Below are 13,322 nucleotides of genomic sequence, written 5' to 3'. Positions count from 1 at the left end.
CATAAGAGGTGTACCAAAATGTATTAAGAAAATCAGATGCCACCTTTATGTTTCATCATTAGATGTTCTTTTGTATTCAGATGAGGCCTCAGTATAATAATGTAGCATTTGGGAAGAAAGATGCAGCCCAGTAACCCCAAACCGGAGGCCAAGATGGAGAAGACCTGCACAGCAACCATGTATTTCCCCTTAGTGCTCAGGTAGGTGGGCACAAAGGACACCCAAACACTGCAGAACACCAACATGCTGAAGGTGATCAGCTTGGCTTCATTGAACGCCCCAGGCAGCTTCCTGGCTAGGAAAGCCACCGTGAAAGAGATGGCAGCCAGAAAGCCCATGTAGCCGAGGGCTCCATAAAACATGGCGACAGACCCTTCGTTACATTGCAGGACTATATGTCCATACTGGGAGTGCGTGTCAGCATCTGGGAAGGGGGGAGAGATGCCCAGCCAGAGAGTGCAGAGGCCCACTTGAATACTGGAGCAGGAAAAGACAATGGAGTTGGCCAAGCTCTTTCCCAGCCATTTCCTCATCCTGCTGCCTGGCTGTGAGGCCATGAAGGCCACCACCACCGTGACAGTTTTGGCCAACACTGAAGAGATGGCAACAGAGAAGATGACGCTGAAGGCCGTTTGACGCAGAAGGCAGGTCACCTTCTGAGGTTCACCAATGAATAGCAAAGAGGAGAGAAAGGAAAGGAGGAGGGAGATGAGGAGAATGTAGGAGAGGTCCCGATTGTTGGTTTTGACTATGGGAGTCTTTAAGTATTTAATGAAGATTCCCAGAATGGAGCCTGTCATTAGGGTCAAAATGAATGCAAAGATAGTGAGAAGGATGCCTAAAGGTTCTTTATAGGATAGAAAGGTTATCAGCTTGGGGATGCATTGATTTTGGTCCTTGTTTGAATGGTGATCTTCTGGACACTTATAGCAATGGCTTGCATCTGAAAAACAAAAGCCCGACTTCAATATCACATTAAATCTACATTATGTCTTTGATGGGATTACGTTCCATAAATCTTGTGTCTGCGGGATGAGGGCCACAAAACACATGGATAGTAGCCAGGTGAAGAACTAAGCATATGTGGTACTGGTAGTGGGGCTGAATTTCAGGGGTACAGGGCATTCTTCAGATGCAAAAAATCCCAGATTGAGTCCCTGGCATCCCCATAGCAACGGATCTCCTGTACAGCATCCTCTACCAGCCACTTGGAAAAATCATCGGGCAGAATAAATGGCATGGGGCTAGACGATCGTGTGGTCTGATTCAAGAAATATCACACTGAAATTTGGCTCAAATTGCGTTTAACCGAGTAGCAGCTACTGTGAGCCTAAGATTATGTATTAGGCTGTTTGTAACACCTGGCTCTCCCTTCCTGGAATGCTGTTGGATTGGTGTAGGGATCTGTTGAGCATCTCATTATCATTAATGACAATTATTATTAATGATATTTTTATCCAGCTTTCCCTCTGAGGTCCAGCGGTTGATATATATATAAGGTATTCCACTTTTATCCTCAGAACCTCTCAGAGTACAAAGTTTAGACTAGTTTGATTTTATAGAAGGAAGGTGGATAGTTGATTTGGGATTTCCACGCAGGCCTATTCATCAGCCCCAAAAGGTGTCCTGCCTTCTCTGACAAATGACTTTCAGCATTTTAGCTAATAACATCACAATGGCTAGTTTAAATATTTCTCATGAGGCATCCACTTCTAATTCCCCACCAAAACTGGCATTCTTGCTTATATCCACCTAAGTAATGCTGCTAGGAACAAAGTGCACATCAGTGCGGAGTCTTGTTTCACTCAGTGTGAGTCTGCCCCTTTCCCATGTGAATTGTAGGGTGGCGTTAAGGCTCAAAAGGCAAACATGTGCCAGTGGTTGAGGCTGTACCTGTCCTTGTCAGTGTGTTCTGCAAGAACGCTTCTGACTCACTTTGTTCAATGAATGAATTAATTTCATACTTTTTACATGTCATTAACTTGTGGAATTTCTGACCAGTGGATGGAGTGATGGCTACTAGTTTAGTTAGCTGTGGGAAGGCGGAAGGACCATTTTGTTCTTGGCATTAGCTTGACATCAGTATATTCTCCATTTTGTAGGCTTAGAATTTGCTTTGTAGTTCACAGAGGCCTAGCAGAGCTCATAGCTAACAAGCAACACCTACAGATAGTTACCCCAGCAGATAACATGTGTTCAAGGACAGTACTGCATACCAGCTTAATTGGATGATTCTACTCATCTGTGGAAAGATGGGAGAGGGTATCACTCCTTGTTACTGAGAACCTTATTCTAGCCTAGACCAGTTTGAACCATCTATTTCTCCCTGGTAACAACTTTGATTGGGAGTCATGGGTCATCTGACCTAGGTTCGCTTTGCCATAAGTTCATCTATGCCTCATGGTGAAAAATTCTCTTCTTTGATTATTTCTTGTTACTCTGCCTTAGCTGCAACATCTATCACAATGCCTCAACGCAAGCAAGAACAACCTGAAGCACCTTAAGCATCTATAGCAATATCATCAGCTATGTAACAATGTAGTGAATATATTTAGTCAGCATTCGCTTTGTTATTTTTATGCCAGTGTGCCTTAAGAAGTCTGTAAACCTTTGTTTTAACTAATTTGAACTTTTAATTCTTTAATAAAGCCTTCAACTTTTAAAGGTGGGTTAGAGTTTACTGACCTGGCTCGATTTCTCTACAAACAAGGCTGAAGGCAAGACTGGCAAAGGCTCAGTCTTGACAAGCTGTAACAGGGAATTAGGCAAATTCCTGAACCAGTGGTCCAGCAGTGGCCACCAGCCACATAGAACCTCCATGCTGAGAAACAGTAACCCAATGAATAGCACTGCTAGAAGGGGTAGCAACAAGCAAAATCTTTTGACCTCTGTGCCCCACCTCCCCTCCATCCAGGGGACCCTGACAGGCCATTGTATGAAACAGGATGGTGTCTCATCCTACATGCCAGCTCCTTGTTCTTAACATACAAACTAAGAAACAATCAAAGTTTGAACTTAATTTTTTTCTCAGATCTTATTGAATATTTGCTCTGTTCCCCAAGGACTGCCCCTTTCCTCCACTGTCGCCTACCTTCTTGTGTGGAGATAGTCCTTTCCATGCACAGTGCACAGCCATAGCAGCAAGGAGGCTTCTCTTTCTGAATTACCTTGACGCTTCCAGGGTGACAGGTTTTGTTGCACCTAGAAACAGGCAGGGTCTAAAACATGAAGACAAGGAGGATTGAACAATAAAATTTATAGGAGATTGCTGCACTTGAGTTCATTCACAAGCTCAGAACTAAGGGGACCCCCCCAGCTGAATAGGAGCATAGGATTCTTATCTCTTGACAGATGCTAATTTTCTGCCCCCAAGCATTTCCCCTCTGCTGTAATTAAAGCTGATTACAAATAAGTATCCTCAGTGGTGAAATTGGTATTTTTCTATGTCTGCCAGGTTCTTCAGCTGTCCCCATATTTGTCCCAGTTGGATCTGGCCACAGTGATTCATGTGACAATCACCTCCAGATTAGACTATTGTAGTTCAGTCTATGCAGGGCTGCTTCAGAAACATCACGTTATCCAGAACGTGGCTGCCAGGCTGTTGACCAATACGTTGTGGTCTGCACATAGATGGCCTATTTTGAAGCAGCTCCCAGTTGGTTTCTGAGTCAGATTCAAGGTACCAGATTTAACATTTAAAGCCCTAAACTGTATGGGGCCATCATACCTTAATGCCTCAGCCATTATAACCCCTTGTGGTGCTTGCGTTCCACAATGCAGACTTCTGGTGGCACCTTGTCCTCTGGTACCTTGTTTAACCTCAACCAGAACCAGGGCTTTTTTGATCACGGTCCCAACCTGGTGGAATGCTCTGTCTAAAACGACTCATACCCTCTGGGACCTGTCTTAGTTCTGCAGGGCCTGTAAGATGGACATATTCCTCCAGGCATTCCATTGAGGCAATCTTACTTGGCCCACTATCAGCTTCCTTGATCTTCATGCCAGAGTGCCAGTGTATTAAAATGTTTTATAGAATATTTGCATCTTTATTTATGTTTTCTATTTATGTTGTTAATTGCCCGAGCTCAAATTGCTGGAGGAGGGGCGGGAGGAAAATCAAAATAAACATGTCACAACATGCGCTGTACCTTTGCATCTATTGCAAGGATTCTTTACAACACCACTCCCAGCTTCTAACGGGGATAAAAATACTCAGTTCTCTATTCCTTCTTGTGTCTGATGAAGGGACTTTTGACTCTTGAAAGCTTGTACCTTGAAAATCTTGTTGGTCTCTAAGGTACTCTTAGATTCAAATCTAACTATTTCACGGTAGACCAACATGGCTACCCTCTGAAATTTAAAAAAAAAATGTTACAGATATTTGTGGTAAATGGAAATGAGAACCAAAGTAGAACTGAGGATGGAAGATCTGTGAGGAATCTCCCCTTGTGTTTTAAACGTTAAATTGCAGCTGCATGGGCCCAGATTCATAATCAGCACACAGCATTGGAGAAGGTGGGGGTTAAACCCATTTGCCTACTCCATTTCTCACTCTGACTTCTGCCATCCTGAGGTGCTACTTGGCTGCAGAGGGAAAAATAAATATGCCATACAAGTGTTTGTATTTTTCTCCCCTGCAGAGGATATAGTGGCTGGGGAGGGGGAGGAGATCACAAAAACAGGATGGGGAGTTACCATCCCTTTCCCCACATCACCACCTTGATCTGATGTAGGGCCCCATGTGGCTGCAGATGAAAGTCTAGAAAATGGCAGAACTCTGTTCTCACGATGTCTAATCTGGCCTGACATCAGGGACCTTCCTAGGGTATCATGCAACATGGTGATAACACTTCCAAGGTATGCAGCCAGATGTGGTGTCATGGTGTCGCATGCTGCCATTTTGTCCAGTTTCTTCCCCTATGTTCCTGGGGTTTCCCACGCTAAGCTGGCAACCCTAGATACTACAGTAACATCACCTTTTGTTACCTGCATACCTCTATAACTATGTCCTATGATACAATCCCCACCCATTCATATACCTGTGAAATTAGACTAACTGGATAGGAATCAGGTGCCATATAAAGTAACAGTAAGTTATTAGAGGGTAAAGGATGGTAAAAGTATTAAATTAAAGATCTGGTTTCCCTACCTGGTTGAACCAACTGGGCCACACAATGGCGTTCTGGTCAATGATGAGCGTTATGTCTGAAGAGTTCTGTCTTTCTATACTCCCAACTTTCATACTAGCAATGGACTGATTGGGAAATGCAACCCAGTTCATAATATCAAAGTTATCTGCCAGGTCCCTGTTTTCGTCAAAATGAAGTGTCTCTGTAGATTTATTGTAAAACTTGATGTTTCTGAGGAAGGGATGGAGCTAGAATGACACAGAATGCAGCAGTGTTATGAAATTTCAGGAAGCCATATTGAATATTTCAGCCCTGCCATTGGGAGCTCTATAGTGCAGTCCTAAGCAGGGTCGAACCCTTATAAGTCCATGGCATAAAAGGAACAACTCTGTTTAGAATGACACTGCTAATGTCCTATGACAGGGGTCTGTACACATGAGCTCCAGACACACAGTGACTTTTTCACATTGACATTGAACCTGAGGACACTTCTTAAGTTCCCACTTTTTGTTTCAGCTTTTTTGGTGGAGTTACAGTCTTTAGAAAGATAACCTTGGTTCCGCATCCTAAAGAGAACTGTTGTGATGGACAGCTGCTCTAGGGAGTTGTCCTGGTCTTAGAACCCCATGATTGACAGGGAGTTTGGACAGAATTCTAAGGATGGCAGTTAGAAATCTGACAGTTAAGGACTGATATTCGAAGAAGAGCAGTTAACGGGCAAAGAGAGAAAACAGCTGTGTGCAATGCAAGCTGTTCATGTAGAGCACTGGTTCCCAACCGGGGGTCCACGGACCCCCAGGGGTCCGCGAGAACTAAATTAAGGTCCGCGAAACAAAGTTATAAACCCATAATAAATTAATATTTTCAATTAAAAGTTCTCTATTATAAAAATATATATTCAAATATTATTCTAAGTTTAATGTTTAACTAACAGTTATGATTAAAGTTTATTTTCAAATTATCGGAATTTTTATTTTGAACCTTGGGGTCCCTGCACCGAACAACACAGTCCTAGTGGTCCCTGGTCAAAAAAAGGTTGGGAACCACTGGATTCTCCTTTGGGGTGAGAGGGATGCGCTGTGGTTTTGGGGTCAGGAAGGATCCATAACCAGCCATAAAGGGAAATAGCTCTAATGAAAGGAGTGATCTCTAAGCTATAAAGGGAAAGAGCTCTTGTGAATTGAGTGCCCCGAAGGGTTTAAAGAGAAATAGCTCTCAGTAAAGTAAAGAGTGATCCCAGGCCACATTAAAGAGGTAAACTGGGAAGAGTGTATATGTTCCAAGCTCCTCCAACTTAAGAATTCATTGGTGAAGAAGCTTATGTGTATGAAACCAAGCACTGTCTTCCAAGTGAAATCAAACTCAACTCCTAACAAAAGTAACCACCCAGTGCAGAAGGTTGAGCATGTCTTTGCAAATGCCTCACCAGAAGTAAACACAAACTGAGATGGAAGTGACATTATTGTACTGGAACTGACCCACGCCTAGGGATGCATGAGAAAAGGTACCTGCATGACAAACTGGAATTGCCTGCATTTGTACAAAACTCAACCTGGATCCAGAATTGAACAATCCATAGTAATTCTCAGTGAAGCTGTGAGGGAAAAGGAATACCTGCCAAGGAATTAGCCTTTGATGTCCCAGCCATTTTCTGTCCATCATCATTTTCTGATTGGACCTGGAAGTATATGCAGCATTTAAGGCATGAGCCAGAGATTGAATAATGTTGTAAATACTGTAGCTGTCTTGAGACAGGATTCTGTCAAGCAACTCCCGGGATGGAGTCTCCATTTCCTTCTTCTCTGTGCATCTTGTCCAGCCTTTCCCAGACAACATGTATTTTGAATACGAACAGTGAAATGCTTCCTCTCCAGTTTTATTAATATTAGAGAGATATGAATCAAAACTGTAATGTTTTGTCATTTCCTTTGTGTGGATTAAGACCAATGAACCATGGATATGCTGGATATCAAAGACCTCGTAAAACCATGTCAAACTGAGGTCATGTAAAATTGTTGTGATCCAAACTTTCCCAACCATGGAATTTTCAAACATTTCAAATTCTTTCATCAAGGTTCCTAGAACAATCATGGAGTAAGAATCCTCATGGTAAACAACCACATTGCATGTTCTCTGCTTCAGAAATGTAAGCAGATTGTCTAACCGTGCCTTTTCCAGCTTAAAGGTCGGGATCTTTTGTGAGAAGCAAACACAAACACCGCTCCTGGCTGCCATGGTTGTGAAAGTGCTCATGAAGTTCTCTCCCATATCATTTTCTGGAGCTAGGAGACCGATCCATGTCCATTTGAAATGCTGCAGCATCTTGACAATGCCCCCATAATGGGATTCTTGTTTTGGGACCATCCAATAGAAAAAAGGGAACTGAATTTTATCTTTGGCAACATGACTAACAGAACCATAACTGACCTAGTAAGGAGAGGAAGAGGTTGGTGTTTTGTTTGTAAGTTCAGATAATTCTCAGAATATTTGTTAACCTGAAGGCCAAGGAAGTCAAAAGCTTGGGAGATAAGTGACTGGATCTCCTGTGCAGTTTTTTTCTTGTAAATAGTAGCCATCCCTCTCCCACAGTTTGGACTGGATCTACCGAATGTTTTGACGAGGCGTTAACCCTGCCCCTGTGGTTGTTTTTCAATTTCAGTTGCCTCCTGTGGTTGCCATTTACCTTGCTGGATCGTGTCAACCACTCAGGTCATCTCCTCATTGCAGATGCCTGCTTCCATATGAACCTACCCAATTGCTACTGTCATCTTCCAGAGTCCTACTTTGTGTGCCTGACCCTCTGAGATTAGGTGGGTGGCAACTAGGGAGAGGGGAGAAGTCATGATTCTGAAATTCTGAAACTCTCTCCTCATATAGAAAATCTGTCCCCTTCTGTTGGCATCTTCTGCCGGTGGGTGAAGGCTTTTTGTTGTGGTTTGGTCTGACATTCCCTCAGTGATCCCTCCTTCCTGTCCCTTTTTTTTTTACAGGGTTTAATGATGTATTTTTTTTGGGGGGGGGTTGTGGTTTTTAAGGTGTGTTTTTATTATGTATGTTTTAAATCTGTTAGCGACGTTTGTGGCACTTATGATAGGAGAAATGCAGGGTATACATTCTGCAGATAAATAAATATATATGTTGTTAAACCCAGCACACACATACCACACCATACAAATCATTCATACTTGTGGGATTTTGTAGGTGCCCGACATGGTTGAAATCTGGTTGGAGATTTCTGAGCCACTTCCTTCCACAACAGCTAGCAGGTTCTTCTCTCCTCCACAGTTATAATTTGGAACATTCTTCTGTCCAATAGAAAGGAGGTCTACCACGGCATTGAAAGTTATCCTTTCGTTAAAATAATTCTCATAGATGTTGTAGCCAAGTGTGATATTGGACAAGAGCCTGGGATTCTGGTTGATCTCATGAATGGCAAACAAGAAGGGCAAGATGTACCAGTATACTATATCTCCTATGCTGCAATAAAATAGACAGGTTGTGTTTGTATCTTCAATTAAAGAGAAACTTGCCCAATCCTGCAGTCTAAAATCACAATAACAAAACTCTGTACCTTGGATCCATTGATTCTTCAGCAGAAGACACTGACAGTTAATGATCTTGCCTGCATTTCCCACTTCCCAGCAGTCTCACATGACTCCCGTGGACTAATGGGCTAACGAATCAGGAGGCTGCAAAAAGGCTGGAGATGAAATTCCTTTTCTGACCCTTCTGTTAGCCTTACGGAAGCCACCTCATCCTCAAGGCTGTTACTCCACAGGGGTTCTACACTGCTAGTGTCAGAAATGAGGGACGGGGGAGAGACCTGGGATTGTTGGGTCCATGGATTGCTGGATCCCACTTTAGTGTCTTGGGAGTCACTTGTGGCTCGTAAGCCTCATTTCTCATTGTGACACCTGCCCCATGTTTCATGAAAGGACACGGAAGATTGGGAAACTGTGAGACTCATGCCATGGGAGACTCATGGGAAGGAAGTAAAGAGGCCATCCTCTCCAACAACCCCCATGCACCATTTTCTACAGCCTCTGCCTTCTCATTTCAGGACTGGAATGCTCCTGGGTAAAGAAATAGAAGAGAACAACAAAAAGGGAAGAACAAAAGATCTGTTCCACAAGATCCAAGAAATCAAAGGAAAATTTAAAGCACGATTAGGCATGCTGGAAACACCTTAACTGAACAGGACAAAATAAAGAAAAGGTGGGAACAATACACGGAAGAACTATACAGAAGAGATGAAAAGATGAGAGATTCTTTCCAAGAAGAATCTTTTGAAGAAGAACCTACAGTTTTAGAAAGTGAAGTGAAAGCTGCATTGAGAGCAATCAGAAGAAACAAATCACCAGGAGCAGATTGGATATCAATAGAGCTATTCCAAGACACAGAAACGGAGTCCATCAAAATCTTGACAAGAATATGCCAACAGATATGGAAAAGAAAACAATGGCCCACAGACTGGAAATGATCCATTGACATTCCAATTCCCAAGAAAGGAGACATCAAAGACTGCAGCAACTATCGAACAATCACATTAATGTTTCACGCAAGTAAAATGATGGTCAAAATCTTACAGCAAAGGCTGTTACCATATATGGTACAAGAAATGCCTGATGTTCAAGCTGGATTCAGAAAAAAAAGGCACTAGAGGTCATATTGCAAATATATGTTGGTTACTGGAGAATATGAGAGAATTTCAGAAGAAAATCAGCTTGTGTTTCATAGATTACAGCAAAGCTTTTGACTGTGTGGATCATGAAAAGCTATGGCTGGTTTTAAAGGAAATGTGTGTGCCACTACATCTGATTGTTTTGATGTGCCACCTCTACTCTGGACAAAAAGCCACAGTTAGAACAGAATCTGGAGAAACGGAATGGTTTCCAATTGGCAAAGGTGTCAAGACAAGGATGTATTTTTCTCCCTATCTCTTCAATCTATATGCAGAACATATAATTAGGAAGGCTGGATTAGATTTAGATGAAGGTAAGAGTGAAAATTGGAGGGAGGAACATTAATCATTTGAGATATGCCGATGACACTACATTATTGGCAGAAAATAGTAAAGAATTGAAATGACTACTGCTAAAAGTTAAAAGAGAAAGTGCCAAAGCAGGACTACAGCTGAACATCAAGAAAACAAAAGTAATGACTACAGGAGAATTACACAACTTTAAGGCTGACAATGAAGAAATTGAAATTGTTCAAGACTTTCTATTCCTTGGCTCCACCATCAATCAAGGAGACTGCAGCCAAGAAATCAGAAGGAGATTGAGACTGGGAAGGGCAGCCACGAAGGAGCTAGAAAAGATTTTGAAGTGTAAGGATGTGTCACTGGCCATCAAGATTAGATTAATTCCTGCCATCGTATTCCCTACTACTATGTATGGGTGTGAAAGCTGGACAGTGAAGAAAGCTGGTAAGAAGAAGATAGATTCCTTTGAAATGTGGTGTTGGAGAGTGTTATGGATACTGTGGACTGCCAAAAAAACAAATCAGTGGGTTATAGATCAAATCAAGCCTGAACTGACCGTAGAAGCTAAAATGACTAAACTGAGGTTATTGTATTTTGGTCACATCATGAGACGATAAGGATCACTGGAAAAGACAGTCATGCTAAGAAAAGTTGAGGGCAGCAGGAAAAAGAAAGACCCAACAAGCATGGATGGACTCAATAACGGAAGCCACAGCCCTCAATTTGCAAGATCTGAGCAAGGCTGTCAAAGATAGGACATTTTGGAGGACTTTCATTCATAGGGTCGCCATGAGTCGGAGGCGATGTGACGGCACTTAACACACACATGCTCCTGGGGGGAGAGCAAGCTGCCTGCTCACAAGAGATGGAAAAACCAGCTTGCTTTCTGCCTGACCTGCTGTGCCTCATGCTGATGAGTGAGCGAGAAGGCAGAGATACACTCCAGATACACAAGGGCAGGGAAAGATTCAACAGTGGTGGAGAGAGACAACCCTCCATGCACAAATGTAATCTGGTAATTTAACAGGTTGTCATAGTTGTATATGTAATGCTAATAGTTATATCTTGGGATGGAAGGCAGAGTAGTACAACCCAATTTTGGCAGATCTCATAAACTAAGCAGGATCAGCCCTCGTTAGTATTTGGAAGGGAGGCCACCAAGGATTACCAGGGTTGCTATGCAGAGGAAGGCACTGGCAAACCATCTCTGTTAGTTTCTTGCCTTGAAAACCCTATAAGGGGTCACCATAAGTCAGCTATGACTTGACGGCACTTTACAAACACACACACAGTTATATCTTATGTTATTGTATGTGTGCATTTGTGGTGGTGCTGAGGGCATACAATAATCACATGGCTCTTTTGGTTAATGGTAATTGTGAATTTGGCCATAGAGTCCCACTATCTTAGAACTAAATTCATGTTAGCTCAGATCCAAGCATGAAGCACATCAGGCTGATCACTACATGATAGTGCCGATGAAGGAAACTGCACATTTCACAACACCTAAATTAAAATGTTCTCTTAACACAAAGCAGGGATTGAACCAAGGATATAAGTTCCCACAGAATATAAGTCCCACAGAAAAGAGACTGTTCATTGTAAGAAGATAATTCACAGTGGATCAAAAAGGGCAAGAGTCAAGTAGCACTTTAAAGACTAACAAAAATATTTTCTGGTAGGGTATGAGCTTTCGTGAGCCACAGCTCACTTCTTCAGATACCCTACCAGAAAATATTTTTGTTAGTCTTTAAAGTTCTACTTGACTCTTGCCCTTTTTGACCATTGTAAGAAGGGACATCTAGAAAACATGAAACAGAGCACCAAAACAACACCACCACACGATTACTTACGCATAAAAATTGGTATTAGGAGGTATTGGATTAAAAGCATATGGTAAGAACAGAATGTTAGTTGTAGATACGATCCCGCCAATGAGGTGGTCTCCCGGCTTGTAATAATTCAGTGGGTCGGGTTGATTGGCTTTCAGATTGAATGAGAGTATTTTATTCACTCTCTTGCCAGGAGCGTAAGGCAACAGCAGCAGAATCAGTAGCAGAAGCAGCTGTGTCATACTGGGAACGATTGCAGTAGTCCCCTTCTGACGCCAACTGCTCCCAGCTATACGTCCCGCTAATTAGAGAAGTCACCCCACCCCATACAAGAGCACAAGTGCTGTGACTTTACCAATACAGCCTGAGATCAGCTATCATTTCAGATCTGATGGGTGGTGGTATTAAATCTCAAATTGGCATAATCCCTGCCTGCCTTAACACTCTCACAATAGCACAAGAGGTATTTAACAATAGTATAAGATGTATTTATACCCTTACCCTTTCAGGCTCAGTACAAGAAATTGCCTTCTTTTTGCTTTTAATTCTCATGTTTATGTTATTGTCTTTAAAGGCCAGCTTTGGATACAAACTCCCTTGAGTGTTGGGGGGAGGAGTAAATCACTATGGTTTGGAAAATTGTAAGGGGAAGAGTCACCTATGACACATCCCTGTGTGCTCTGAGTCACTTCATGCGCAGATGCAAGGCTGGAGAAAACTTAGTTTGTGAGACTGATCAAAATGGTCATCTTTCATGTGTCAGTGAAAGGGATCAAGTCAGCAGGGTGGGAGTAAATATTAATGAAACAGGACCACAAAAACTGCAGGCCAAAACTGTTTTATTAGGCTATATATAGATGATTACTCAACATGTATCCATTAGTCCCGAACTTCATGAACAAATTCCCATAGACTGAGTGGAGCCATTGGTCCAGCTAGCTCAGTATTGTCTACTCCAGTGAGAGGAAGCTCACCCAGATGGAAGTCTTTCCCTCCCTGAGATCCTTAAACTAGATTTCCAGAAGATCAAACCTGAGATTAAAATTTTTCCACACATTTGCTGAACTATTGAGCTATGTTTCCTCCCTTTTTAAAACCAGATCTGTGGTCCTTTGGGATGTTATGGACTGATAAAAAGTATCTTGCATACGGTTGCCAACTCAGGGTTGGGAAATCCCTGGAGATTTGGGGGTGGAGCCTGGGGAGGGCAGGGTTTAAGGAGGGAATGGACCTTAGTGGGGCGTAATGCTGTAGAGTCCACCCTCCAAAGCAGCCATTTTCTCCAGGGACACTGATCTCGCTAATATGGAGATCAGTATTTAACTGCAAGAGAGCATCAGGCCCCACCAGGAGGTTGGAAAGCTCATAACCTTTGCT

At 42.5% G+C, this 13,322-nt stretch overlaps 1 protein-coding gene across 1 annotated transcript in view; it reads right to left on the bottom strand.

The window, feature by feature from the left end:
• Positions 1-868: 868 nt before the first annotated feature.
• The window catches only part of LOC130473351 (vomeronasal type-2 receptor 26-like), a 30,551-nt gene continuing 18,097 nt past the window's right edge, over positions 869-13,322 (bottom strand). The window contains exons 7-11 of the mRNA XM_056844875.1: positions 8,315-8,551; positions 5,150-5,377; positions 3,168-3,218; positions 2,686-2,748; positions 869-943 (exon numbers count right to left, since the gene is read on the bottom strand). Coding sequence (XP_056700853.1) covers positions 869-943; positions 2,686-2,748; positions 3,168-3,218; positions 5,150-5,377; positions 8,315-8,551 — 654 coding nt within the window. The remainder of the gene's footprint in view (positions 944-2,685; positions 2,749-3,167; positions 3,219-5,149; positions 5,378-8,314; positions 8,552-13,322) is intronic.

Source organism: Euleptes europaea, chromosome 1 (genome assembly GCF_029931775.1).
Source record: "Euleptes europaea isolate rEulEur1 chromosome 1, rEulEur1.hap1, whole genome shotgun sequence".
In the NCBI taxonomy this organism is placed as follows: Eukaryota; Metazoa; Chordata; class Lepidosauria; order Squamata; family Sphaerodactylidae; genus Euleptes; species Euleptes europaea.
This window is presented reverse-complemented; position numbering and strand designations above follow the sequence as displayed.